Source organism: Pan troglodytes, chromosome 1, assembly GCF_028858775.2.
Source record: "Pan troglodytes isolate AG18354 chromosome 1, NHGRI_mPanTro3-v2.0_pri, whole genome shotgun sequence".
Lineage (NCBI taxonomy): Eukaryota > Metazoa > Chordata > Mammalia > Primates > Hominidae > Pan > Pan troglodytes.
In genome coordinates, this window is record NC_072398.2 from 121,194,154 (window position 1) to 121,220,826 (window position 26,673).

At 42.9% G+C, this 26,673-nt stretch overlaps 1 protein-coding gene across 5 annotated transcripts in view; it reads right to left on the reverse strand.

The window, feature by feature from the left end:
- Positions 1-22,314, reverse strand: part of AHCYL1 (adenosylhomocysteinase like 1) — a 38,991-nt gene extending 16,677 nt beyond the window's left edge. The window contains exon 1 of one of the 5 annotated variants that reach the window (XR_010152876.1): positions 21,906-22,081. Coding sequence is in view for 1 of the 5 variants with exons in the window: in XM_514386.9 (XP_514386.3) it covers positions 21,906-22,025 (120 nt within the window). In the remaining 4 variants the exon portion in view is untranslated. Of the gene's footprint in view, positions 1-2,631; positions 3,137-21,534 lie in introns of those variants that run through there. The other 4 variants (XM_514386.9, XM_003308340.7, XM_063798625.1 and 1 more) reach the window with 4 other exon arrangements.
- Positions 22,315-26,673: the final 4,359 nt, after the last annotated feature.

Sequence of the window (26,673 nt, forward strand, 5' to 3'; positions counted from 1 at the left end):
GCAACTTAAAAACCGAAGTCATAATTTCCCCTTATATTAATAAAGCTCATCAGTAGGCTAAGGCTAAGCAAAATCTTTCCCATCTAAAAATACTGGACTGTGTTGCAAGCAGCTTAGCAGCTTACTAACCAGTGCAGTGCCCCTACCTCCCCATCTCTCAAATAATGAATATGGTCCATATTTGAAGTGGGTAGAATGTAGTTAACCCAAGCCATGGCAAGGATGAATGGACTGTGTATTCTTGCAGCTGTTTGACATTCTCACCACTTATAAGGTGTCCCAGCAATACAAAGATGCATGAAAACCTGGTCTTTTCTTCCACCCCAAATTACAGCCTGAAGAGAATGTGTGTTACAACTGATGCTGTGGAATACATCTGCTCTGCCAGTTTCCTCCAGACCTGCTAGCTCCACTGATTATCTTCACAGCTAGTAGCTCTGTTTTCTCTTGGTGAAGTATCTCCTGGAGCATTGTTCACCCTCACATTGAAAATATAAACACTGCTGCCAAAAGCAACTTTTGGATATCACAAGTTTTCTCTCCAGATCTCAACAACAGCCTTCTGATTGGGTTGGACTCACTCATTTAAGGCAAATATGATAATCTGGGTAAGACGAAAAGGAAGACTACAAAGTTGTTATGTTTCTATTAATTCCTATCATCATAATTTCTTCCAAACATTAAGTCTTAATTACTGTGCTTTCACCTTTCTTCAAATCTACATCTACAAGGAATACTACACCTAAATAAAAAGTAGGATTGGGAAGAGAAGGAATGGAAAGGAAATAAAGTGGCTGAAATGCAGAAAGTATCTTTAAGTAAAAAGTCTTATGTTAAAGAATGATGTTATGCTTGAATAACTCACCACCCCATAAACAGCCTTACCCACAACTGAACAAGCATACCAGTGTTCCATTCTTACACTAAGAGCATATTTATGAAAGGCTAGAAGGTCAGATTGACCCATTCTTCAAATAGCACACCCAAATACAGAAGTCTACTTGCTGTGTCTTAAAAACCCAATTAAATATCAGGCCAGTTTAACATGCTATTTAAAGCACCTCTTCAAATAGCTTAGCAGGTACAATGGTTGACTTTCTTCCATGTGATACTGAGAATGGTAAAGAAAAGCTCTACCAAACGAATAAGTTGGGGTATATGCACTACCTAGTGGGAAGTCTGCTGACAAAGTGAGCTGAAAGAATTGTGCAGACCTTACCAAGAGAAGGGGATCAGAGACAATCCAAAAAAGTTACATACCTCAAGAGAAGAAAAATTGTATGCTATTCCTTTAGTTGATCCTAATTGATTTTTTTTTTTTTACCATTAGAAGCTGAGTTTACTTTCATAAACACACATCCTATATTCTCAGATGTTAAATAGCCCAGCTACACTCCTTCCCAGGGCCCACCCAATTTTGCCTGCTATCTCCTGAATGAGAAAGAATTAACAGCCACCAGAATTCCACTACAACATTTTAGCCAAGAAATGGTGATCAGGATAATATCTGTGATGCATTATATTCTTTAGTCATCACATTTGCTAGGCACCAACTAAGTATCCAGTGCTACCCCAGGAAAGTTCTATGCAAGGAAACACGGTCCCTTAAAATCTGTAGACATGTTTTGACCCACAGTATAGTAATGTAAGTGGCTTTGGCATGGAATTTCACTGCTCCATGAGGAACATGCCAGATATTATAGTCTTCACAGCCTTATCTGGATATTGTTTAACTTAGGTTTAACTTAGACATCTTGTCAAATTCGTTATTTCAAATACCAATCTAACAGCTTTTAATTTCCTCAAAAAGGTTTCTTCCTAAGTGTCAAGAACTAGATTCAAAGATAAACAACAATTACTAGGAAAACAAATCATTAAGAAAGTGCAATGTAGAAGTGAGCAGAGCAGTCTTTCTTACTGCAGAGAATTATTTGAAGGGCTAGGATCCCTCTTTTGGTACACTACTGATTCTCTGGGACATTCCTAAATTTATATATTCTGTCCCATTGTCTGTCCTAGCATATTGTGTGTAGAGATTTTTCTGTTTAGAAATTATGGTCAGCATATTTCTTAGCAACTGAGCAAAAAAAAAAGTAACAATAAAAAACTAGATATTTTAACAAGATCATCATTACTAAGCATAGTGTGTCAGAACACTTTTCAAGATTCCTACATCTTTTCTAATCCCTCTTTCACACATATTTTCTGGTTAAATTATTTTTTCTTCTACAGATTCTACCCTCACCCACTCCTTTTTCAGAGGAAAGGAAGAGAATATGGCAGACAGCCAAAACAGGTGTAACACCTTTACTTCCTTACGTTCTCTCTCTTTTTAAAGAGACAGGGTCTCACTATGTTTGCCAGGCTGGCTGCAAACTGCTGGGCTCAAACAATCTTCCCACCTCCTGAGTAGCTAGGACTATAGGCCCACACCACCATGCCCAGTTTTTCTTGATATTTACCAGTCTGATTCCCACTTCAGATGAACCCAAAGAAACAGTTATCAATAAACACCCACTCCTTGGTACAAGAAATACACAAGTCTGAATACCTTTCACTTCAAGTAAAAAAAAAAGTGTTTCCCAAAGAAAGGAATTCCCTTCCCAACACAATGCTCCCAGACACACCCACCAGAAAACAACTTATCTCAAGGGAATCAATCTCAGGCCAGAGTTGAATCCACAGCCACCTCCAGTCACTTCTTCCATTCCCTTGTGCAGAAACCAGTCTTCTGAGACTTAGCAGGTTTTGGCTGCTCCCGGCTCTCCTTCCCTGTCTCAAGTTTCTTAAGTTCTCACTCTCCCCAGATGGGGCCTGAGTTTCTTGGGGGAGAGGGAGGGCAGGCTGACTAATCTCAGCACATATCTTCCCCCACCCGACTCCCGCCTCTGTGTCTCAACAGTAACAGGATATAACACACACACAGCTAGAATCCAATTCCACAGTCAGAAGCAATACTCCTTTCAAAGTAGGACTCAACTAGATCTTCTGTCAATGCTCGCGGCGAGAAGAGGTGAGGCAATACCAGGCCCCAAACTGCTGAGTCACTCAAAAGGTAAGGAACACACAGCTTGAAAAACTCTGCCAAAGAGTAGTTTGACCCTTGTGAGCTACTCCCCTCTCTTCCTGTAAGACTAAACACTTCACTGACTTCACTTCACTATTATCTCCTAAAGTGCTCCAGTCAATGAGTAATCGAGGCCTGCAACTGCCAACTAGAAGTAAAAATAAGACGTTAGAAAAAAGGCAGTAAGTAGGTCAGAAAAGGGCTTCCCAATCTTTTGAACACCACAATTTGCAACAGAATGTAACACACACCCAGACTGTTTCAATGCCTATTTAGCTATCTACTACCTACCTAGTTGCCTGACCCGTCCATACTTCTCTTTTCTCAGTCCCACCACCAATATTATATAAACACATGCCAGTCATCTCTGTTTCTCCCGATATTGATTTATCATCAATTCTAGGTTTAAAAAAAAAATCAGTACAGGTGACTGAAGAAATCCTGGTTCCTGGAACATACCCACTACTTTAGTGACAACATTAAAGTCTCCTCTCCCACCCCCTACCCTCCATCCCCACTCGCTAGCACCATTGTTGTACTTTACTTTTCCAACTTTATTATAATCATTTTCAGCACATAAAAAATTCAAAAGCATAGTATAATAAACACCTGTACTCTCCACCTAGAATAAATCTTTCCGTTTTCCATAATAGGTTTTTTCTCTCTATATATATACACATACACATGCATACTTTCACATGGTCCTGTAAAAATAAAGGTTGCAAACATGAACATTACCAATAAATTGTTCAGAATGTATCTTCTAAGAATAAGAATATTCTCCTACAGAACCATGATGACATATCACACTTAATATTAACAATTATTCTATATATTCATATATCCAGACTGTCCAGATTATATTCAAATTTCCCCAATTTTCTCAAGAATATTTATTTATATCCCAACAGTCTCCTCAACCCTGCCAACCCAGCGTGGATTCAAGGTTCATTAAATGCAGTTGGTTGTTAGGTTCCTTTAGCCTCTGCTAATCTAGAACAGTCTCTCCAATGTCTCCCACCCCCTTGTGATACTGACTTTTCTTTGAGGAATCCAGACTAATTGTCTTATAAAATCACTCATGTTTTGAATTTTTCAGAGGGTTTCCTTCCTATAAACTGGAAGTTCAGTTCTGAGGTTTTATTTGAAAAAGGTTAAAATTCTGGCAAGAATATTTCCTGCATTATGTAGTATATTTCACCTTGCATCATTATCAGGAGGCACATGTCGGGTTGTTCCACTATTAGCAATGCTAAGATTGAGTCCTGGTTAAAGTGAGAACATCAGATCTCTTCTTTGAAAGGTACATTTTCTCTTTTGCAAGTAAAAGTTAATTTGTAGGGCGATACTTTTTTCATCATGTTAATATCCTATTCCCTAATGACTTCACCATCTGTTAATAATCCTTGCCTGAACCAATTATATTGGGAAGGTTATAGAATCGCAACTTCTATTTTTCTTTCAATCCTTCCACATTAGCTGGCATTCTTTTGTAAAGAAAAATCTTCTCCCTTTGTCATTCAGATTTTTATGTATTTAACAGATTACACTTAATTATACATTAATTGCACTGAATACTCATATTGTCTCAAATTGGGCCAGTGGGAGCCTCCTTCAAGCTGGCTTTTCTGTCCTTTGACATGATTCCATTACAGTGCTTCCACTCTTTTTGACAAAAGAAGATATACCAGGCTCACCTTGTTCTTCCTCTTCTCCAAACCTGGAATCAACCATTTCTCTCAGGAGCCTTTCTTTTAGAAGGGAGTAGTATTTAGAAGCTAATATCTGGAGTAAGAGGTGTGATAATTGCTATTAGAGATGCACTACTCCTAGGTTCTTTTGGTAGAGAGAGAAATCAAACCTTTTATTTATGAGTTCATATTGATATTTCTACTTCAGATTTAGTATTACCTTTTTTAAAAAAAGTTTAATTTTCCTATTGTATGTCTTGTCTCTAATGTTTGTTTATTCTATAATGCCTACAAAAGTTTCAAAATGACAAGACTAATGTTATTACGCACCAAAATTTACTGAGTGACGTGTCAAGGTTTCATTGAAGTTCTTCTCGTCCTCAGAATATATTTCATAAAGATATATAATCAAAGTACTATTTTCTGCGTGACTGAGTAATCAATTTGATATATTAGGTTAAGATTTTATATTTTAGTTGGGTTCATTCCTTTGTGTTTGTAAGAACTTAAAGCTTTCCTTTTTTCTCTTTGATTTTGACATATAAAACATTTACATGTCTCAAAACTTTAAAAGGTACACTCAGAGAAGTTTCACTGCTATTCCTAGCCCTGATACTCTACGTGTCCCTCCCCATTTTCATTGGTTTCTGGTTTATCCTTTTTATGTTTCTTTTTAGGAGTGTGGGAAGCAAATACATATTATTTTCCCTCCCTTACTCAAAAGGTAGCATGATAATATAGTCTGCACCTTGTTTTTTTCACTTGGGAATCATTTTGTATTGGTTCATAGGGTATAAGAACCAACTAGTATAGGCTCAGGGAAATAAAAAGCTGTCAAGGCCGGGTGTGGTGGCTCACGCCTGTAATCCCAGCACTTTGGGAGGTCAAGCAGGGTGGATCACCTAAGGTCAGGAGTTTGAGACCAGCCCGACCAATATGGTGAAACCCATCTCTACTAAAATTACAAAAATTAGCCGGGCGTGGTGGCGTGTGCCTGTAGTCCCAGCTACTCAGGAGGCTGAGGCAGGAGAATCGCTTGAACCTGGGAGGCGGAGGTTGCAGTGAGCTGAGATCATGCCACTGCACTCCCGCCTGGGCGACAGAGCGAGACTCCGTCTCAAAACAAAAATAATAATAATTTTGTATAGGAAAATATTGGCAAATTTTGTCAATATATATCACTGCTAGAATATCACTGATCTAAATATTTTACAAACCATTTTTGTTGAACTCTTGGCATACAAAGAACAAGCATCACTGGTAACACCACCTGATAGCGCTACATGAAGATTTTTACTTAAAGTTGATTGTACAGGAAGTTTGAAATCCCACTTACTAGTAGGGTGGACACCAAGATCCTGAATGCCTAGATTTATATGACTTTAAGTGCTTTGCCTCAACACCTGTGGCTTACAGTTTACAGAGGGTTTGTATTTTCAAAACATTCTAGAATCCTTTCAATGTTGCATCTATGCTTCACAAATGAGAAAACAGAACAGGGGTTGGGGCTAAGTGACTTGCTTAAGGCAATTTGCTACCAACACTGAGGTTTAAAAAGCAAAAAGCAAAAAAAAAAAAAAGAACAAAAACAAAAAACACCCATAAGCCCAGTTCTATTTTCCTTCTTTTGGAATAGGCTGGGGAAACAGCAGCTTTCCCCTTTATTTCCAAGGGGTCAGTTTACCTTGGAGTGGTCTACTGTTGCACTATAAGCTTTCTGAGCTTATAATACCAGATAAAGATTTGTAAGCACTGGTAAAGGAGAATAATTCTTTAAGTTCCAAAAACCTTTATTAATTTTCAGAAAAGTAAAATGATGCAAAGAAATGTAATGTTTTTACGTTGCCAACAAATTGCCATTGAGAAGTACTGCTCCATAGATGTGGAAAGGGTGAGGAGAGCCCAGTAATAGCAGAGCCCAGACACTGTGGTAACAAAATGTTCCATTCTAGAATACACTTCCATTGTCTTTTGGGGATGGAGTAAGGAGGAGAATGTATGGGCAATCTAATCTAGACTACTTTACTAGGACAAAAGAAATTAATTCAGAATTCCCTATTTGTATCATTTCCACCTGTGTTTAAGCAAAATTTTTAGTTTAGTATGGTCAAATTGGCCACTGATTTTTTCTTTTTCCTCTTTTGGTCACTGGGGAAATTCGCTGGTTATTTCATGAGAAGTTACCATATTCTAAAACATCCAACAGAGAATATACTTTAAATGTGCTTTTTGAAGAGGTTTATCCTGTGCTGAATGGTGCTGGAGGAATATTTCTTTCACACATGAACACTTAGCACAATCAGATAATTTCTTTTAAACTAAAAACATTCCATTAGGTTCCTTTCTCATCTGTGGTGTGCCACTCAAAAAGCACCCTTTCCAAGTCTTATGTCTAAAAGATCTAGCACAGCTGAATTCCACCAACAGAAAAAGAGTTATATTTGGCCAGGTGCAGTGGCTCACATTTATAAACCAAGCCTGGGAGGTCGAGGCTGCAGTGAGCTGTGACTGTGCCAGTGTACTCCAGGGCAACAGAGCAAGACCCTGTCTCCAAAAAAAAAAAAAAAAGGTTGTATTAAATTTGAAGACCTCAGGTTAAAAAAAAAAAAAAAATTTTACCATTGATGTATTTCTACTTTCTGGTACCACCTTTCTGACTACTACGACTAACAAAAGTTCTTGTAAGGCTATTATTTTTATTGAAGTATTCTGGATTTAAGTAACACGATATGTGATTACTGAATCTTGGTTTCATAGTTATGGTAGATATTTATTTAAAGTAATCAATTAAATAATCTCACTTTTATGTGCAATCTAAAAAAGCCAAACTCATGGAAGCAAAAAGCAGAAGGTTCTTACCAGGAGTCAGGAAGGTGGAAGAAATGAGGAAATGTTGGTTAAAGGGTACAGTTTGGAGTTATAAGATAAATAAGTTCTGGAGAGTTAGTGAATAGCACAGTGACTACAGTTAACAATAACATTGTATACTAGAAATTTGCTAAGAGTAGATCCTAAGTATTCTCATCACATACAATACACACACATATACACAAAGTAACTATAAGGTGATGGATATATTAACTAGCTTGACTGTGGTAATAATTTCACAATGTATACATCAAAATATCACACTGTACACCTTGAATACTTTTTTTTTTTTTTTTAAAGAGACAGAGTCTCACTGTCACCAAGACTAAAGTAAAGTGGCAGGATCATAGCTCACTGCAACCCCAAATTCTGGGCTCAAGCAATCATCCAGCCTCAGCCTCCTGAGTGGCTAGGATAACAGTCATGTGCCACCGTGCCCAGCTAATCTTTTTTTTCTTTTTTGTAAAAGATGGGGATTTCACTATGTTGCCCTAGCTCGTCTTGAACTCTTCGCCTTGAGCAATCTTCCCACCTCAGCCTCCCAAAGGCATGAGCCATCACTCCTGGTCCAAATACATACGGTTTTCACTTGTCAATTATACCTTAATAAAGCTGAAAAAAATATCAAATACTCAATTAATGAACGGAGAAAATTTTCCACTTAAGCATTTTTATGGCCAGGCTCGGTGGCCCACACCTGTAATCCTAGCACTTTGGGAGGCCAAGGTGGGTGGATCACCTGAGGTCAGAAGTTCGAGACCAGCCTGGCCAACATGGCGAAACCTCATCTGTACTAAAAATTAGCCAGGTGTGGTGGTAGGCACCTATAATCCCAGCTACTCAGGAGGCTGAGGCAAGAGGATTGCTTGAACCCAGGGGACGGAGGTTGCAGTGAGGTGAGATCACACCACTGCACTCCAGCCTGGGCGAATGAGTGAAACTCCGTCTCAAAAAAATAATAATTTTTATTTATTTTATTTTTATTTTTTAGAGACAGGGTCTCCTTGTGTTGCCCAGGCTGACCTCAAACTCCGGGGCTCAGGGGATCCTCCTGCTTTGGCCTCCCAAAGTGCTAGCATTACAGGCAAGAGCCACCACACCTGGCCCAAGAATAAGAATTTTTAATTATAATTTTTAAGAATAATTTTTCCGAAAACTTAGTAGCAAGTTTTAACTATATAACTTCATAAGCTGAATACAACTGCAAAACAGTCCCAGTCCCAGGAAGTGAGGTGTGAAATTCTTTTGGTTATTTTAAAGGGCTTCTTTAAAAATAAAAAATAAAGATAATTGGTATGTGATTATATTCTCTAGCTTAGGCAGCCTCAGCTTTAATGCATCACTGAGCAAACAATGAAATGTCTTTATGTGAGTAGCTGGTTGGAAGGTTTCATAGCAGAACAGTTTTTCCATATGCTGGAGAGCAGTTATAACTGGAACCATCTAGAGCCTCCTCACTCCTCTGGGGAGGACTGTGGGCTCTGTTCTCTAATGAGATGAGTTTATACAAGTTTAGCCTGAACACAGCCCTTATTCAGCTATCTTCCAGTGTGCATATGGAAAGTTTCCCTTAGATATCCCTGTAAAGATCAACCTAAAGTAAAGAGGTCTTGACCTGTGGTTATACTAAAGATCAGATTTCAGGGAGGTAAAGGTGGAATTGGCACAGGACCCTATGTGCTCCAACCTCTAAATCCGGCTGTGTCTTTCTACATAATTCTCTCTCCCAGTGTCCCATTTCATTCATGTTTCTGCAGTACGCGTTACACACTGCACTAACCCTCAGGCAGGGTTTGGCCATTCTTTCAAGTTTAACACCAACTTTTCCAGCAACAGAGATATATTAATGTTGGTATAAATGTTAAGGCAAACCCTTATCTGCCATCCCGCTTTTTATCCCGGGTACTATTTGGTAACAAAGCCAACAGTGACAGACACCTTCAAGACCAAAAAGGAGTATTTTTCTGCATGAGTCTCAGATCTGCTCACTTTGGCTTAAGGAGAAAGCTGCTCTCCTGGCTACTGGCTCACCAGCTTAGTCGACTGTCTGAGTTCTGCCCTCCTTTTCTTCCTGTCATCTTTCTCTAATCTCTACTCTGGCTATTTCATCAGCCCTTCAACTCCTGTCACTTTCTGTGTTTTTGAAGCCAGAATTTCACTAAAATGTCCTCATGATCTTTATAACTTTACTATCACTCTCAGTCTAGGAATTCATAACATAAATTAGCACATTAGGGAAATTCTTATTCTGACTTGACTTTTAATCTACTGAGCACCAGAAGCCCAGCCAACTAGAAACTAGGGTAAGAGGGAGAACAGAGTCAGAATCATTCTTAGCATTTCACATAAAACATAGACTCTTTAGCTTAGAGAAGGCTTAGCCATTCCCTCTTTTTCTAGTGATATCCTTGAGTTGTTTACATATTGCTTGGGCTGTACAGATCAAGAAACTACAAACCAGTCTGGCGAGGAGATAATGGTTCCAAACACCCAATTCAGGGCCTGGCTTTATCCCAATCACCACATCCTCAAATCTAGACAAGTCTTCTAGGTTCTTAGCCCTGGGTCCATGGATGGGTTTCAGGCTGCCAATTCCCCCTTATAAGGTCCTGTGCTGTGTGATGAAGGTTGGTCAACGATGGACCACATATACAGTGGTGGTTCCATAAGAATATGATAGAGCTGAAAAATTCCTATCGCCTGGTGACACCGTAGTGCAGTGCATTACTCACATGTTTGTGGTGATGCTGGTGTAACAAACCTACTGCGTTGCCAGTCATTTAAAGTCTCTCTGATGTTTGCACAACAACAAAATCGCCTAAGGGCACAGTTTACAGAATGTATCCCCCTTGTTAAGTGACACATGACTGTGCGCATTTTGCTGGAATACGTACACATCTCTCAGAGGGTTCCAAACCCCCAATGGTTAAGAACCACTTCACTGGACTTAAATGAACCAAATAATAACCTCACAAGAATGTCAGCTCTACAGAGTATGAATCTTTGTTTTGTTCACTGATGCACCCTAAGTGCCTAGCACAGGCCCTGGGACGCTGCACCCTGAGCAGACGGGGCTACATGATTCCTGGTCATGGTTTACTCTGAATACGTGGAGAAAAAGAGCAATGGTAGACTATTTTCAGGACCTTTCACATGAGGGAGGACCAAGATTTCTCCTCATGATCAAAATCATCCAGGAGAGTTGGTAGCTGCATTACCATCTTTTTTTCTTTTTTGAGACATAGTCTTGCTCTGTTGCCCAGGCTGTAGTGTAGTCATGCCATCTCGGCTCACTGCAACCTGCTCCGCCCCATGGGTTCAAGCGATTTTCCTGCCTCAGCCTCCTGTGTAGCTGGGACTACAGGCACCTGCTACCACACCCGGCTAATTTTTGTATTTTTAGTAGAGATGTTGGCCAGGCTGGTCTCGAACTCCTGACCTGAGGTGATCTGCCTGCCTTGGCCTCCCAAAGTGTTGGGATTACAGGCATGAGCCACCGTGCCTGGGCCATTACCATCTCAATATTAGATTTCCGAACAACGTTGGCCAGTCTTGCTAGATAATCTAAAAGAATGGTTCTAAATCTGGGAGATTTCAAGTTTATCTGGTGAAGCTGTTTCAAAATGCCAACCCATTCTCCATCTGTTCTCTTACTCTCAGCTCCTCCCCCATTCTGATTACACAGCTCTAGTTTAGCGCCAGGTAATGAGTTATTGCGAAAAAGCTCTCTATGTGACTGATACCTTCTTCTCCTTCCACAGAATGAGAAGTGCTGATCTAAGAAATAATCTAAGCAGGATCTGAAAAGGAAACACAAGTACACTGAGTTTACCAGGCTCTTGATAAAGCAACTTCCAATACAGGGAACAAATGCATTAGATATGCCTTGTTCAGAAATAAAACAATAAGGCAAAGGAAGTAGAGAATCTACCTTTAATACCAACTCCATCTGTTAGGAACAGACAATCCATCAGATGGATCCTGGGGGTTAGGAGAACACGACAAAGAGACTGTCTGAGGAAGACCGAGATTGTATTTTTATTAGTTTGGTCCAAATTCAGTAAAAATTGGCAAAGTGCTCTCATTCCAGACATGCCCAGCGCTCAGCTAATCCCCTCACTGCGGAGTAAGAAAAGAATGTACAGAATTATGAACCCCCTGCTCCCCAAATAGGAGGGGCTCCACCTCCTGAATGCAAGGGCCGAAACTAATCTCATCAACCATCCCCTCCTAATTATAAACTAGGTAGAGAAATAAGGTGCTTAACACAGGTGTTCTCCTTCTAAACTTTATGATTTGTAAACATGCTTTACCCCACTTCCACTAAAAACCCAGCCTTTGCCAACCTCAATTCATTATTGATTGGCAAACAAGAACAGAAACTATCCCCAGAATAATGTTTCTCTCCGGGAAATCTTGGGGAAGGGGTGCAATAAGGTCAGCCCCACCAAGATGCATTTTCCTTGGACTTACAATACATCTTATTACACTGAGAACACCATGTTCCCAACCAGCTTGGTCTCTTTTCTGTTACAAACCTGAAGTAAACAGATTCTACAGCAGCTACAAGTCTGTTACCAAGGCCACTGTATTATCAATATAATTAACATTCACAATTCATCTAGTCCAGCATGACAAGCCAGCTGGGCTACTTCTCATAAATGAACACTGGGAATCTTCATGTCTTGCTTGCTAAGAAAGCTGGTGCTCAGAAGCTGGGCACTGAACCCTCAAGTATTGAATAAGTGGGATACCACCTGGCCACCCATAGGAAACTGAATTAGTTACCAAAGCAACTGGATACATCTGCTATCTCTAGGAAGCACCTATTTCAACTTCCAAAATAGCAAAATTCGCCGGGTGCAGTGGCTCATGCCTGTAATCCCAACACTTTGGGAGGCCATGGCGGGTGGATCACCTGAGGTCAGGAGTTCGAGACCACCCTAACCAACATGATGAAATCCCATCTCTACTAAAAAAAAACAAAAAAACAAAAAAAACATAAAAAAAAATTAGCCAGGTGTGGTGGCACATGCCTGTAATCCCAGGTACTTGGGAGGCTGAGGCAGGAGAATTGCTTGAACCCGGGAGGTGGAGATTGCAGTGAGCCGAGATCGTGCCATCACACTCCAGCCTGGGCGACAAGAGCGAAAATCCATCTCAAACAAACAAACAACACAAAATAGCAAAATTCTGAAGGTCTCCCTTTCCCCTGAATCTTGCCTAAGTTATATACTTGAAGTGAAACAGAACACACAAAATGTAGTGCCAACTAGAGCCTGAGCTTCTGGCTAGGATACGCATTGGCCCAGTTCCCAGAAGACTGTAATTCTAAAGAAGGTGTGTTTCAAAGAGAGAAGGGCATGTATAGCTTTTGAGCATCAAACTCAGCCTTTGACTCAGAAGGGGCAGCCAGGGTTGCAGAGTAAGAACCAGAAGCTTGCTCATCACTGCCGGGCGGAGCTGTTGTTTATTACTTTCAGAGTTCCAATGTACTTTCCAAAATCAAACTATTCAACTCATCGCTAATCCCCAAACCTCAAACACCCTATGTGAAAGCCTCCCTGTTCTTTAAATCAAGAGCATGTATAAACCAGGATACCAGTTTCAACTTTGGGCAGAGTCTCCCTAATGCTAAGGGTTTAAAAGTTGTTTCAATGGTGAGAAATTCAAGTTACCTTCCCCATTATTGTCTAAGGATATCCCTATGCCCACTGCCACTGGGCTAAGAAGCTGGAAGCATATATTCAGATGTCTTCTCCCTGACCTCCTATTTCTGGCTTTATAAAGGGATCTATTAAGTTGGAAATTCTCATCAATTTCTCACCTGTTCTTGGTACTTCCTTATACCTATGTGAGAGGGCTCTAAGTTAGAAAAATCACCCCAGCCAACTGAAAGGGAAAGTGAGTCAAAGCCACCACATAAGTCCAACTTACTTTCTCCTAGGAATGATTATCTCACATTATTTTATTCAATAAACATTTTGACAGTATTATGTGCCAGGTACTATATAAATATGTGTGAGATACGGTCTTTGCCCTCAACATATTCCATCTAGAAAAGTCAAATGATGAGTAAAATTCAAATATCAGGTCAGTCCTTAAAATATAATAGTTTGAGAAGTACTGCCTTGAAATCAAACCTATTTTTGAGAGACATACAGAAGCAAATTATTTTGTTTAGTTTTGATAATCTACTATGTGAGCTACTATTTCAAACACTCCTATGGAATCAGCTCTGGAGCTTCAGGGGCATCTGCATTTCATATGAAGAGCAGTAGAGTTGAGATAATACCAAAAATTCCCCAAAGTGGCCGAAATGCCGGTTCGAATGTGTGTTAAGTTCCTGAGCTGAACTCTCAAGGCACTTATAATGAGTCTTTTGGGAAGCTGAGGAGCATCCCAAAGACGGAGCTGACAATGCCAACAACCTCAGCTTTGTTCCAAGCCATAAGGACAAACTGCAGGCTGGAAACTTAATCTCTTAGCAGTTTGTGGACTTGTAATGAAAAGAGATGCTGTGGCTTGGAGGCCTGGCCTTCCACATCAGGACTTTAAAACCCAGGATCCATGAGTTTCAGAAGTCCCATAAATCCTCTAACAGAATATGCATATTTTTGTGCTCCTGAATTTTCCTGAGGAAAGAACCAGGATTTTCATTAAACTCTTAAAAGGACCTCTGACTCAAAGAGTAAGAACCATTGTTCTACAGTCTCTAATCCAGTGATTCTCAAGAGCATTCCCTCAAATAGGCAAAAGAGAAGCATATTCCAATTCTCTATCTTCTACACAAATCTGTCTACTTACTGACCTCTCTTCTAAAATTAGAAACAAAGATGGGGATGTGCATTTTGAAAATTCAAAGTGAATCTCTATTTTCTACATCCCCAAAATAAAGCTAACAGTCATGAGAACCTGAAGTCTTTTCCTTAAAGTCTTTGAGAAAGGAGAAGGGGTGGGTCTGGTCAAAGAGGGCAGATCAGAATCTCTGTCCTTTAACTTTTTTTTTTTTTTTTTTTTTTTTTTTTTTTTGAGACGGAGTCTTGCTCTGTTGCCAGGCTGGAGTACAGTGGTGCGATCTTGGCTCACTGCAACCTCCACCTCCTGGGTTCAAGCGATTCTCCTGCCTCAGCCTCCCGGGTAGCTGGGACTACAGGTGTGTGCTGCCACACCCAGCTAATTTTTTTTGTGTTTTTAGTAGAGATGGGGTTTCACCATGTTGGCCACGATGGTCTCGATCTCCTGACCTTGTGATCCTCCTGCCTCGGCCTCCCAAAGTGCTGGGATTACAGGCGTGAGCCACTGTGCCCAGCCTGTCCTATTAACTTTTATGGTAGGTCTCTCTCTCTTTTCTTCCCCCCCTAGATTTCTGGAACCACAAAGGAAACAGGTCATGGCCCAAAAGCTTTGACGTGAGGTCTTGACGTGAGGTCAAGCCAGTCTTGGGGGAAAAGGGACAAGGTACTTCCCATTAAGCATATGGAAACCTATGTCCCAAAGGTTCACCTTAATACAATTAGTAAGTACTAGAAGAGTTGGAGCCATTTATTAAAAACAGAACTTCCAAAATCCTCTCATTGCTCAAAACTCAGTATGAACGGCTTCATTCAGGAAGTCTAAGTGAATGAAAGATGGTTATACTCATCTCCTCCAGCCTCTTGCCCCTTTACTCTGTCACTCACAAATTTACTACGTAGTTCACACTGAGCCACACATCATTGTGGATCAGCACATTAGCATTTTCCTTGGCACACAGGCTCAGAGGGATTCCACTAATGCCATCGTACACTCGCAGGTTCCGGAGAGAAAAGAAAAACATGTCAACAATAGGGTGTGCTCTTGCTGAGCAGTTCCTCAAATTGTGAAGAAGTAAGCCTGAGGCAGGTCCAAGATGAACAGCATGGAACAGAGAGCAGTCCCAGACCCCTCCTGTTTAATATGCCCCATTTCCATCACACAACTGAGTACAGGCTGTCCACTTTAAAACAAGTGAACTGGCTTGGGCTGGTAGAGAAGAACATGTTAAGCCCATTAAGCCCCACAGGTTAAGTACACAGGCACATTAGCGGAGGCGTTGGGGCTTTTATGGTAAGAAGCAGGAGCATGCTTGGAGAGTCTTGTACCTGTGGTTCTCAAAAGTACTTTTCCAATCTCTACCCCAGATTTCCAAATACTACCTTTTACCAATAGTTCATTAAACTTTTTACTTTGTGTTCCATTTGGGTAGTGAATGATTAAGCCCCCCAATGTATACTGATAAGCAGTATCAATCATTATCTACATTCTGAGATTAAGGCACCAGGCTAAATCCTTTAGAAAAATTAAACAGAGATAGAAACAAAAATGAAAGCAGTCTGAGTCTCTCAACAAAGGCATGGATGCTCCACTCTAGTTCTATGAGTGGCAAGCAGCAAAGGCCACACATTTCTACAGGAGAAAATCAGTTATACATAATTAGAAGCAGGCTGTTAAGAGCAATGAGAAAACAGTACCTGCAGGGATGGGGCCGGGGGTGCTGGAGTACATACCTAAAATGATAAAGTCACAGTTCAGAAGTCTTTGCAATTATTTCATGTAATTTGAGGATTCTAGTTTGGGAAAACCCCAAACATCTGAAGTTTAAGGAAATAAACTCCTGGACTGAGACTGGCCCAGTGTCTGACAAATACCCACATTCTATGAGTGCATTATGTATTACGGGGGATGAATGGGAAATGGTAAGGTAGAGGACATCTCAACTCCATCAAAAGCTCTAAGATCTCTGTCTACACACCCCACCCCTGTAGTTAACAAAATGTTTTGGGGTTCAGTAGCTGTAAGCTCTATATAAAATAACATTTTTGTCAGAAAAAAAAATGTTCTTATTGAAAAGACATTCCAATAGAAACTTCTTTGTTTTGGCTCTTTAACATTTCAAAATTAGGCTCTCATTTGCACTATCATGTTGCATCATCCAGAGAGTTATAAATAGGGTGGCCACATAAACCAGGGTAACTTTCAGAGCTACGGAGGCACTCCTTGGACTGCATGCTAGGATAACAGGTATAAACCAGAATTGCGCCAGGCAAACCAGGATATATGGTCACTCTAGGTACAAAAAAACCCCACTAATTACTAAATGCTAACCCTCTCAACCATCTATATAGGTAGCACTATCATTGTTCCCCATTTTACAGATGAGAAAAGGACGTCACTTGTTGAATGTCCCACAACTATTAGATGGTAGAGACTAAAGGTAAAACTGACTCCAAAAATCGGTGCTTACCTTATGTTGTACTACTACATTCTGTTCCCGTTTAGGAACAGAAACGGGAAGTTAAAGGCGTCTTATGTAACAGCCAAGCAACAGTGGGACAAAAGAACTACTTGAGTGAGTCAAAGGAAAATATGGAATCAGAAAAGGAAAGGCAACTGCAATTCTGTGTGAATTTTTATTAACTGCTTACTACACAATAGGCACTGATAGTATTGACAATAATCAAAAGGAAAATTTGTGGTAAGAATTTGTCTTCAACTGGGGATTCTCAGATTTCAGGCTAGAAAAAATTCTGGTCTATGCACATAGGTTGCCCTTCACATGACAGGAATGCTTCTGACGCACATCATTAGCATGTGTTCTGAATTACTATTCAGTTCTAAATTATAATAAAATGTGTCCAGTATAATCAGGGTTGACATTCTTTATAAAAATGCAATACTCACATTCCCAAACTTGAGAAACAGGTACGTATAAATGATTCTCCTTTATTCGCCAGTTCCTTTAAAACAACCCCAAGAGGGCATTAAAGTGCTTATTTACAGATCATTAACTACCTGGAGTGGCAGAGTACACTTGCTAGGAGTCACAGGCAACTAAAGACCTGCATGATTCCATGTATCAAAATATCCTTTATAGACAACTTTCCAAGAATACTATATTGGGGTGGGCGTGGTGGCTCTTGCCTGTAATCCCAGCACTTCGGGAGGCTGAGGTGGGAAGATCGCTTGAGCCCAGGAGTTCAAGACAAGCCTGGGCAACACAGGGATTTCCCCACCTCTATAAAAAATAAAAATAAATTTTAAAAAAGAATATTATATTGGGTAAAACACTCTGGATCCAAATGACACACTCCTGATAAAAGAAAAGGTATACATTTGTAACCTTGGCAGCAAAAGATCTAGACAACTACTGATCTAGAAATCTTCTAACAGATTTCTGTTACAAGCTAAATGTCTAAAGAAACTTGGAACAAAGTAATTTGGAAACTAGAGTGTAACTAACTAAACCAAACAAGAAAAAGAGATGTAATCAATACCTGTGGAGAAATCTTAAAAAGAGGATCTTCTTACACCCCAACTCCTGTTTTAAAGACTGCTACTACAACAGCAGCCACTCTAAGGAGAATCAAGAGATACTAATGATGTGAAGATAGGAAATGCCAACCTATGAAATCTCCTTTCAGTGATTCTGACAAGTCCTGGTGTAAATTCTATACAACTGCACCAAAAATTAACCGTAAGATAACTCTGATGACAAAAGGAGAAACCTAGATTTTACCTATCGGGTTAACACCCAAGCTGTACCCATTGGGGCTCTACTTGGTGTGCTTCCTAAGTCTCAGCTGACCCTTTTGATGAATTAGTGGCATATAGCTTCATTCAAATAAAGAATATCCTATAAACAAAAGTAGTTTCTTCTGTGCTCTTCTCCTTCCCCACATTTTGCTGATGGGTCTGACTCCACAGATCCTAGGTCAAAATGTTTAATGGATCACTCTGGAGAGTGCCTTTAATGTTCAGAAGCTCAGAGAACAGCAAATGTTCTGATAGGCCTTCCGGAGAAACATGCTTATTGTAAGAGCTCTCCAATAAGTTGGAGATTTGGGTTTACACTATGAAAAAAGAATCAACTCGACACAGTGTCAATTTCCAAAGGTCCAAGGACAGTTACCACTCCTGTTACACAAAGTAGCAGCAAAAGAGGGATAAATAACCAGTGGTTATGGGGAACTAGATTACTTACTTGGTTTGACTGATAACTGCCAACATTAAACAAGGATCTTCTTCAGTTGTGGTACACTTAACTCTTAAAACTCAAGGATTCCTTTTCTTACCTCAAATTTTCCTAGCCATACCATCTGAAATCACCAGTGACAGTCGTGAACAAGCCTTACAATGTGAATTACACTACAGCTATTAAGACATTCCCGTGAAAAATTATTTTAGAACTCTGTGTCAGGAAAAGTTGTCCCCTTGAGGAATTGACATGTATTATTTCCCATGCCTGCTAAGGAGACTGTAACTATGATTCTTTTTATCCTCTGGCTGCTAAAAGTTTCAAGTTGCATGTGATCAACCTCATCAACTATCTTAGCCCTCGAGGTTAACAATATTTTTTTCATTCTTTCTATAGTTTTTATTTCCTTTTATATCACATATATGTTCTGTGTTATAAGCCACTTCAAATGCCCATTGAAGAAAGAATATAAATATACAAATAGACTTTTAAAAAATTACACTTGCTATCTTAACTCCCCAACATGCCCCTATCTCCACCTGTTCCAAAAAAATAGGCACTTATTTGGCAGATGAGGAGATGCAGGTACAAAAGCTAATTAATTTGCTCAAGGTCATATCCCTTTAGTTGACTTCTCGACACCCAGACATCTCAAATCTTCAATCAAACCAACAAGTCCTATTTTGTTCATAGCAGTGTGATAGACCTTGGCATACAAAACTGAGTAAGTCATGATTATAGTTGAAGAATCTAGATATTTATGCTTTTAATTGATGGACATCCACTCTATCTCAAACAAAGCAAACAAAATGAATAAAAGCTGACTTTGTCTCAAACAAAGCAAACAAAATGAATAAAAGCTGACCAGAAAGTGACACTGGGATCTGATCTAACTGAGGACCATCAAAGTCACCCTGAAGTAACCTATATCCTCTGGCACCAAGAACATCCTCAATTCCTGAGGGGCCTCAGGGCTTCAGAATAATCCAAGGATTACTGGTCTAGAGCCAGGGTAGAATTCTCATAGGTGAAGGACTGCACCATTTGAAGAGGTCTTTTTCTCACACCATTAAGTACCATGCCAAGTTACTTTTTTCCCTCTTACTTTTCCCATGCTTTCACGTTATCAACACATGGCAGAGGTACAAAAGTGACTTAAGTCTTAATGTTCAATTCAGCAGTTCTGAAAAACAGATTGCCTAGGACTTGCTATGTGACCTTGACTAGTCCTCAACTGATCCATTAACTTAATAAATGTCTTTTATCATCACTAGGGAAAGGGTAATTAGTCATCATGAAACACTTTATTACAAAGTACTACGTAAATGCTAAACAATAAAACTTAGAAGAGAAAGATTAATAAGAAACACGGTGGGGCACATTTACTGGCAAATGGAAACTTAAAACAGGGTCTTCCCACATTCCTGGCACCTGCTTCTTTTAGCTAATGCAATTTAAGTCTAAAATCATCAGCACTTGGCCTGACAATAATACACATTAGTAATATTCCTCCTGGGAAGAAGAGAGGAAAAGGGATAGTTATTCATGGTAGGTGGCCACATGGACATCTCAGTTACTAGTTAGCCAGGTGAGCAATTAATATTTGAGTACCTACTATATGCTGGGTACAAAGCAAGGCATGCTGGGTACAAAGCTAGGCACACTGGATACAAAGGTGAACAAGAATCCCTGCCTTAATGAGTTTTTACAATCTACGATATAGACTTTGTCTTATCAACAGTGGTACTTTCAAGAATACAGATTTACTAACATAAAGGCAAGTAACAGCAAAGATGCCAGAGTCTGGGAAATTCAGGTATTAGGGCTCTTCCATTCTTTCCTCTAACTCATCTAAGGTCCCACCCTCAATCATTCTGCTTATAAGGACTGTGACTGTTTCTCCAAATAGTGCAGATTGCAAAGGGTCATTGTCCCAACAAAGCAGTCAACTGAACTCTCAGCACTAAAGTTAATCAGATGCCTCAGAGTCAAGGAATCTTCCACAATCTTTTAAAGGAATTAAATTCTTAATTTTGTGAGAAAACAACGAAAGCACACAATGGCGACTCGTCTTTTTTAATCTTGCATTTGATTTCTGGAGTGGCAGGTTAATTCGTTTAAAAAAAAAAAAGAGCCATCTCTCCCACTTAAGACAGCTTAACTAGTTGAAGCCTCAAGGACTTAACTATTCCTGCAGCCCTTGCTTTGTTCAGCCCTGCATCCCATTAAACACTGGATGCAGGCAGAGACAGCTTTGTAAGACTCTGTCTTTATAAAGAAGGGAGACATTTATCTGGGTTCTCACTGGCTTCAGGAAGGTCACCTCTTTGTAAAGGTTCTCTGGTCTACTGCTAACTGGGTGCCAGGTGTATGGAAAATCAAGATGTGGTTGGCAGTAAATGATGAGAAAGCAATAAGGATCCCAATTCCACCACTCGGAGAGCTAGTCAGACTAAAATCTCCAAAGGTTGCCATTTATGAGAGAATTCGAAGGGTGTCCTTTGAGTCAACCTACAGCACAATAGATCAAACTTGTTCTGCCTCAAAAGTACAGTCAAGAGTGAGCAATCCTCCCTTACCACCCACTACTCCAACCCACCCAAGCTCCTTTCTCCAGGGATGCCTAAGTGATCTATTCACATGACTCTAGGATCCACCTGTATCCATGACAGTGTCTGCTGTCACCAACCTCCAAATGTCAATTTCTTACATATTTCGAAGTAATTGGAAGGCTGTAGAAAGTGAAAATCATAGATTTTCAATTTCATGTTACCCTCATCGCTTTCACCTGTATATCAGAGCTAGCTTCACGCATTCTTTTCTCTTGCCTCCCAGCTATCACGCAGTTGTTGGATAAACCGGCCACTGCTCCCAAAGATTTGACGGAAGTTCTGCCAGATTTACCCACTCACCTGAAGGGAGATTTTCTGTACACCCCATGCCCCCGGACTGGTCACAAGGGTCAGCTGAGTTGGTTCACCCCCTCCCACTCTCGTCTTCGAGGCCCTTCATCCAGGAAAAGTCAGTCGCAAATTTAAGGCCTGGCCCTGTCGGGTTTCAAAACGATCCCGGAGGACTTGGGCCGAGGGACAAAGGAAAGCGAGGTCAGAGGCGGCCTTTCAGCCCGGGAGAGGCCTGGGGCCGCACAGCCGCCACCCCCTACATCACCTCCGCCGTCCCCAGTCACCCCCAGAAGTCCCAAACTAGCCAGAGCCCGGGCTTGCTCGCGTCCCTTCCGCGAGGCCGGAGCCCGAGCCCCCGCCGCCACCCAGAGCCCCCGCACCTTCTTGGGCGCCTTGGTGACGGTGGCCATGAAGGAGTACTTCTCGGCGTCCTCGATCTCCTTGGCCTGCTTCAGCTCCTCCCCGACCCCGGGCAGCGGCATCGCGTCAGGCATCGACATCCCCCGGCCGGCCCGGCCAGCGGCTGACCCGCCGCCCCCGCCTCTTTCCCCCTCTGGCGCCCGCCCGCCTGCCCGCGCGGCGCCCTCCGACACGCGATCGCCCACCCTCCTGCCGGCCCCTGCGTCGAGCTGCGTCGGCTTCTGAGGTGCTGTGGCCCACGCCTTGTCTGTTCGGCAGCCCAAGGCAGCCGGACAGCGACGGCGGCCACAAGAGAAACAGAAGCAGCAGCTCCGAGCTCCGACCTGCCCGCGCCGCCACCTCCGCTGTACGCAAACACGCACGCAAAGCGAGGGTAGAGGGCGGTGACGCCACGTCAAGTACTGGCAGCTCCCGGGAGGGGGAAGAGGCGGGGAGAAAGGGCACTCTGTCGTGACGTCACCACGCTGGGCTGGGCCACAGAAGCCGCTCCTCTCCCGCTCGAGAGCGAAGTTCCCAGGGTGAGCAGGACCCTTTGTGCCACCAGGTGGCACCATCAGCCCTGGGAGCAGCGCGAGGTTCATGCAACGATGCTGCGGAACGGAGGGTCTTTGGGCTGCGGGGTTCCTGGCAAGGCCTCAGAGGCGCATGAAAGGGGTGTTTGGGAGCAAAGACCAGAGCCCCACACGACACATCCTACAGCCATTCCTAGGAAAAGTCCGGGGCTTGAGACAGCCCACTCACTCACTGGCCCAGCCCCAGGCCCTTTGGATTAAAGCTCCTTCCCAAGGGGCAGTGCCTGTCTTTTTGACTTCACAGGGGGCAGAACTGACTCAGAGTAGTCTGGTTTCTGCACAACGCTTTGTGACTTCCTCCACCACCATCTCCGACTGGGCCTTGCCTGTTTACAAAACCCTCATTGGGACAGGGCTGATGGGTATGAGGGTGGAGACCAGGAGAGCTGATGGAGAAGTCCCCAGCCAGAATGGCCTTCCGGTCCTTGCTCCACCAAAGCATTAGACCCTTCCAGCTCTCAGTGGGCATCCAGGACATTCATGGACCGCTCACACCCTTTTACTGGGCCTACTATGTGCAGTGCCTGTGCTAAGGCCCTGCTGGCAAAAGGACATGTGACGCATTTTATGTTTTGCAAGGCTTAGTTCAGCTGGAGAGGCAAAGCCTACTTGTATCCTAATGTCAGCTGAGGTAGCTTGTCCTTTGAGATTCAAATGACATTGGCTCCAATTACCATGTCCTGTGGAAAGTCCATTACTGGGAGGACTTGGATTTTCATGGTCACCTCTGGCTCTAGTTTTTTTGCCTTGTCTGGCATTTTATTCACTATTCTGGTCTTGTGACTGTTTCTGTAGCTCCTGGGGTCAATTCAGCCGCTTCTCCTTTCAACCCCCACCCCATGCTAAACAACTACAAAATAAGGCTGTAACATGTAGTAAAACTTTTAATAAAGGTTTGTGGGTCACAGGGGAGAGATTACATCACACAGCAAACAATTTAAGAACACATTTCTGAAATGTTCTGAAAAGTTATTTTGGCTGTCTTACCACCCGGGGATTTCTCAATGGCCACAAGATCCCACCACGCTCCCTAGCCCATTGCCATCTAATCTAGCTTCCTCCTGTTCCTCCCTTCCCATCTCTGCACCTCATCCTTCCTTCCTTGATAGACTCTGGGAAGCCAGATTCTCCTCTGCTGTGCTGAGCAATTCCAGTCTTCCCAGTGCCCTTTCCCTAAATTCCTCCCCAGGACCACCTTTTTTTTTTTTTTTTTTGAGATGACATCTCGCTCTGTTGCCCAAGCTGGAGTACTCTCAGCTCACTGCAACCTCCGCCTGCCGGGTTCAAGTGATTCTCCTGCCTCAGCCTCCTGAGTGAGTAGCTGGGACTACAGGCCTGCGCCACCGTGCCCGGCTAATTTTTGTATTTTTAGTGGAGACGGGGTTTCACCATCTTGGCCAGGCTGGTCTCGGATCCTGACCTCGTGATCCACCTGCCTCGGCCTCCTAAAGTGCTGGGATTACAGGCGTGAGCCACCGCGCCTGGCCAGGACCACCTTTTAACATCCAGAAACCTCCCAGGTTTTTATCAGGGCATACCCTTTCAAGAAGGAAGTTTTGTTTTGAAATGGCATTTTCCCCACTGATTTGTGTTCAGGGCTGGGGAGAGTGTGAAATATTCACCTCTAGGGCCCTAAAAGTCTTAGTCAGGGAATCCTGTGTTCCAGCCACCTAGCCTCATGAGACTGTCTGTTTGAAAAGGGCTGTAGAAGTGCCTGGAAGAATGCACCCTTTGCAGATCTGCAGACCTTGGTCTTGAACGGTTTGTATTCTTTCATCTGCTCACTTTTTTGAGCACTCACACTTCCCTGTCAGGGGCATCACTGTAGCAGAACGGGAACAGAGATGGAGACCAGAATACCAGGTTCATCCATGAGGGTGCCCGACTGACATCTTTCAGCTAGGGGTCAGGAACCACACCTGGTGCACTAAGGACTCTCTGAACATAAGGCTCACAGTGGCTTTCATCCTTGTGGGTTTGCCCAAACTGTTGGCAGAGCCCAGGGATCAGAGATGCCTGCCCAAAGACTCGAGGCAGAGCCCATTGGAACCAGGGATGAAATCTCAAGTCCCTATAATAGAAAAATGTGTGACTTAAGATGATCTTTTTTTTTTTTTTAAAGAGAAGCATCAGTGTATCTGTCTTTTGGATTTGATTTTTAGAACTCACTTTGTCTAAACATGTTGTCTCTCAGTCCCCCAGTTCTGCTGTGCATTTAAGCATCCAGACTGTGAGCTTCCTGGAGGTTGAAGTTCAGTCTTTACTCCTCCTGGACCAGGTCTGCCCTAGCACCAGGCTCACAGTGTTGTCTGCTATTGCTGCTGCTACAGAGGATGACAGACAGGGCCAGGCCTAGAGCATGCAGTACCTTAGCAGTCTGGGCTAAGAAGAAGATCAGCAGGTCAGACTCCACTCACCTGAGTGGCTGGCCTGAGGGGAGGTTGATGAGCTGATGTAGGAGAGTTCGGGGACTCAGACTGGAAAGGGGAAGGGCAGCACCCCCTACCCTGGTGGAAAGCATTAGGCCTATGTGGTTCAAGTGAGGCCAGGGGCCCGGGACATTCTTGGAAACCAGCCACTGCAGGGGGCATGGGTGGCTGCCATCCCTTCCATCACGTGTGTGCTGGAGAGCAAAGAGCTCACCCAGCCAGGGAGTGTGACAACATAACATCCGTGAGAATCATTGCATCCTGTCTCCCACCCCCCAAACCAATCCTAAGATAGCCTCACATGGCACAGCTAAGGCGATTGCTTCTCATGAATGCCAAGAGATGACTTGTCTTCAGCCTACCCACCCACCTGACTCAGCACCTCTACTGGCAAGCTCACTGCCCTGAACAGCGCATCCACACACAGGTGAGAGACCCCCCACGGGGCAATTGGAGAAGAACAGGGACCCAAAGACAGATGCACCTGCTGTGTGTGGTGGTGGGAAGTCTCCAAGGGCCTGGAGCGAAGACCCTTGCTAGAAAGGAGTGGCCTAAGGGCAGTGGTGAATTGGGAGATGCTGTCACCAGAAATGTAGTGGCATTGGGCTACCACACATGGGCTTGGTCTTGTTAATCAGATTCACTGTTTGTCCACCCCCAAATTGATGTTCTACATTCAGTCATTTGTTCTTTTATTTATAAAATATATATTGAGTGCCGAAGAAGTGCCAGCAGCAGGGCTAGATGTCAGTCGGGACTACAGAGACAAATAAGCTGAGGTGCTGATCTCTACGTGGGGACAGGTGATGGGGGTGGGGTGCAGTGGAGGGCAAAGGGATGACACAGAGGGAGATACTGCCAGAGCTGAGTCTTGACAGATAAGCAGCTGGGCAAGGGAGGGAAGATTCTCCAGACTGAAGAAACAGCCTGAGAATAGGCATGGTGATGGAAACAGCTTGGCATATTACGGGAACTGTAAATATCGCCATGTGGGTGGGGCACAGGGTGCAAAGCAGGGTGAAGTGAGCGCTGAAGCCAGGGCCAGATCCTGCAGGGCCTGTTAAGCCCTGGGTGGGTGGTGGTGATGTCTGCCATGCTGGGGAGCACAGGAAGAGAAGCAAGTGTGGCTAGAGGGGTGGAGGGGGGCTGCTGAGAGGAGTCAGCTTGGGACATGTTGAGTTTGATATGTCTGTGGAGGGCACTGTCCCTGAGTCTCAGGGGAGCCCAGGTTGGCACCTTTTGGAACTGCCCGCTCCCTGCCAGTCAGGCTCCCCACCAGGGGGAGGCTGTGCTGCTCCTGAAGGCCTTTCACCTCCTGTCGGCCAGGTGTCATGTTAGCCCTCTGGAATGAAAGTGCAGAAAAACTGCAGAGATCTTGGGTGACAATGGAAGTTCGGAAGAAGGTGAAGAGGGCAGTGGCTCTGTCTCTAGCTCTCCAGCATGGGCAAACCCTCCAGCTCCAGGCTTCTTTCTGTCCCAGAACTGCTACCTTGCACAGCTCTAGGAGGCACCACTGACATTGTAATTATTGTGAAAGGTGCCCTGGAGCACCACTTCAGATTGGTCACCTACCTCGCTGGCCCTTAGGGACCCCCAGAGGCTGGGCTCCCGGTTGCACCTCTGTGGCTGTGGGTGCTGGTCCTCAGGCTTGCTGGCTCCTACTTCCCACCGAGCTCCCTCCCTCCCTACCCTCAGCCTTTTCTCCTTCCCCTTCTCCAGTTCCAGTG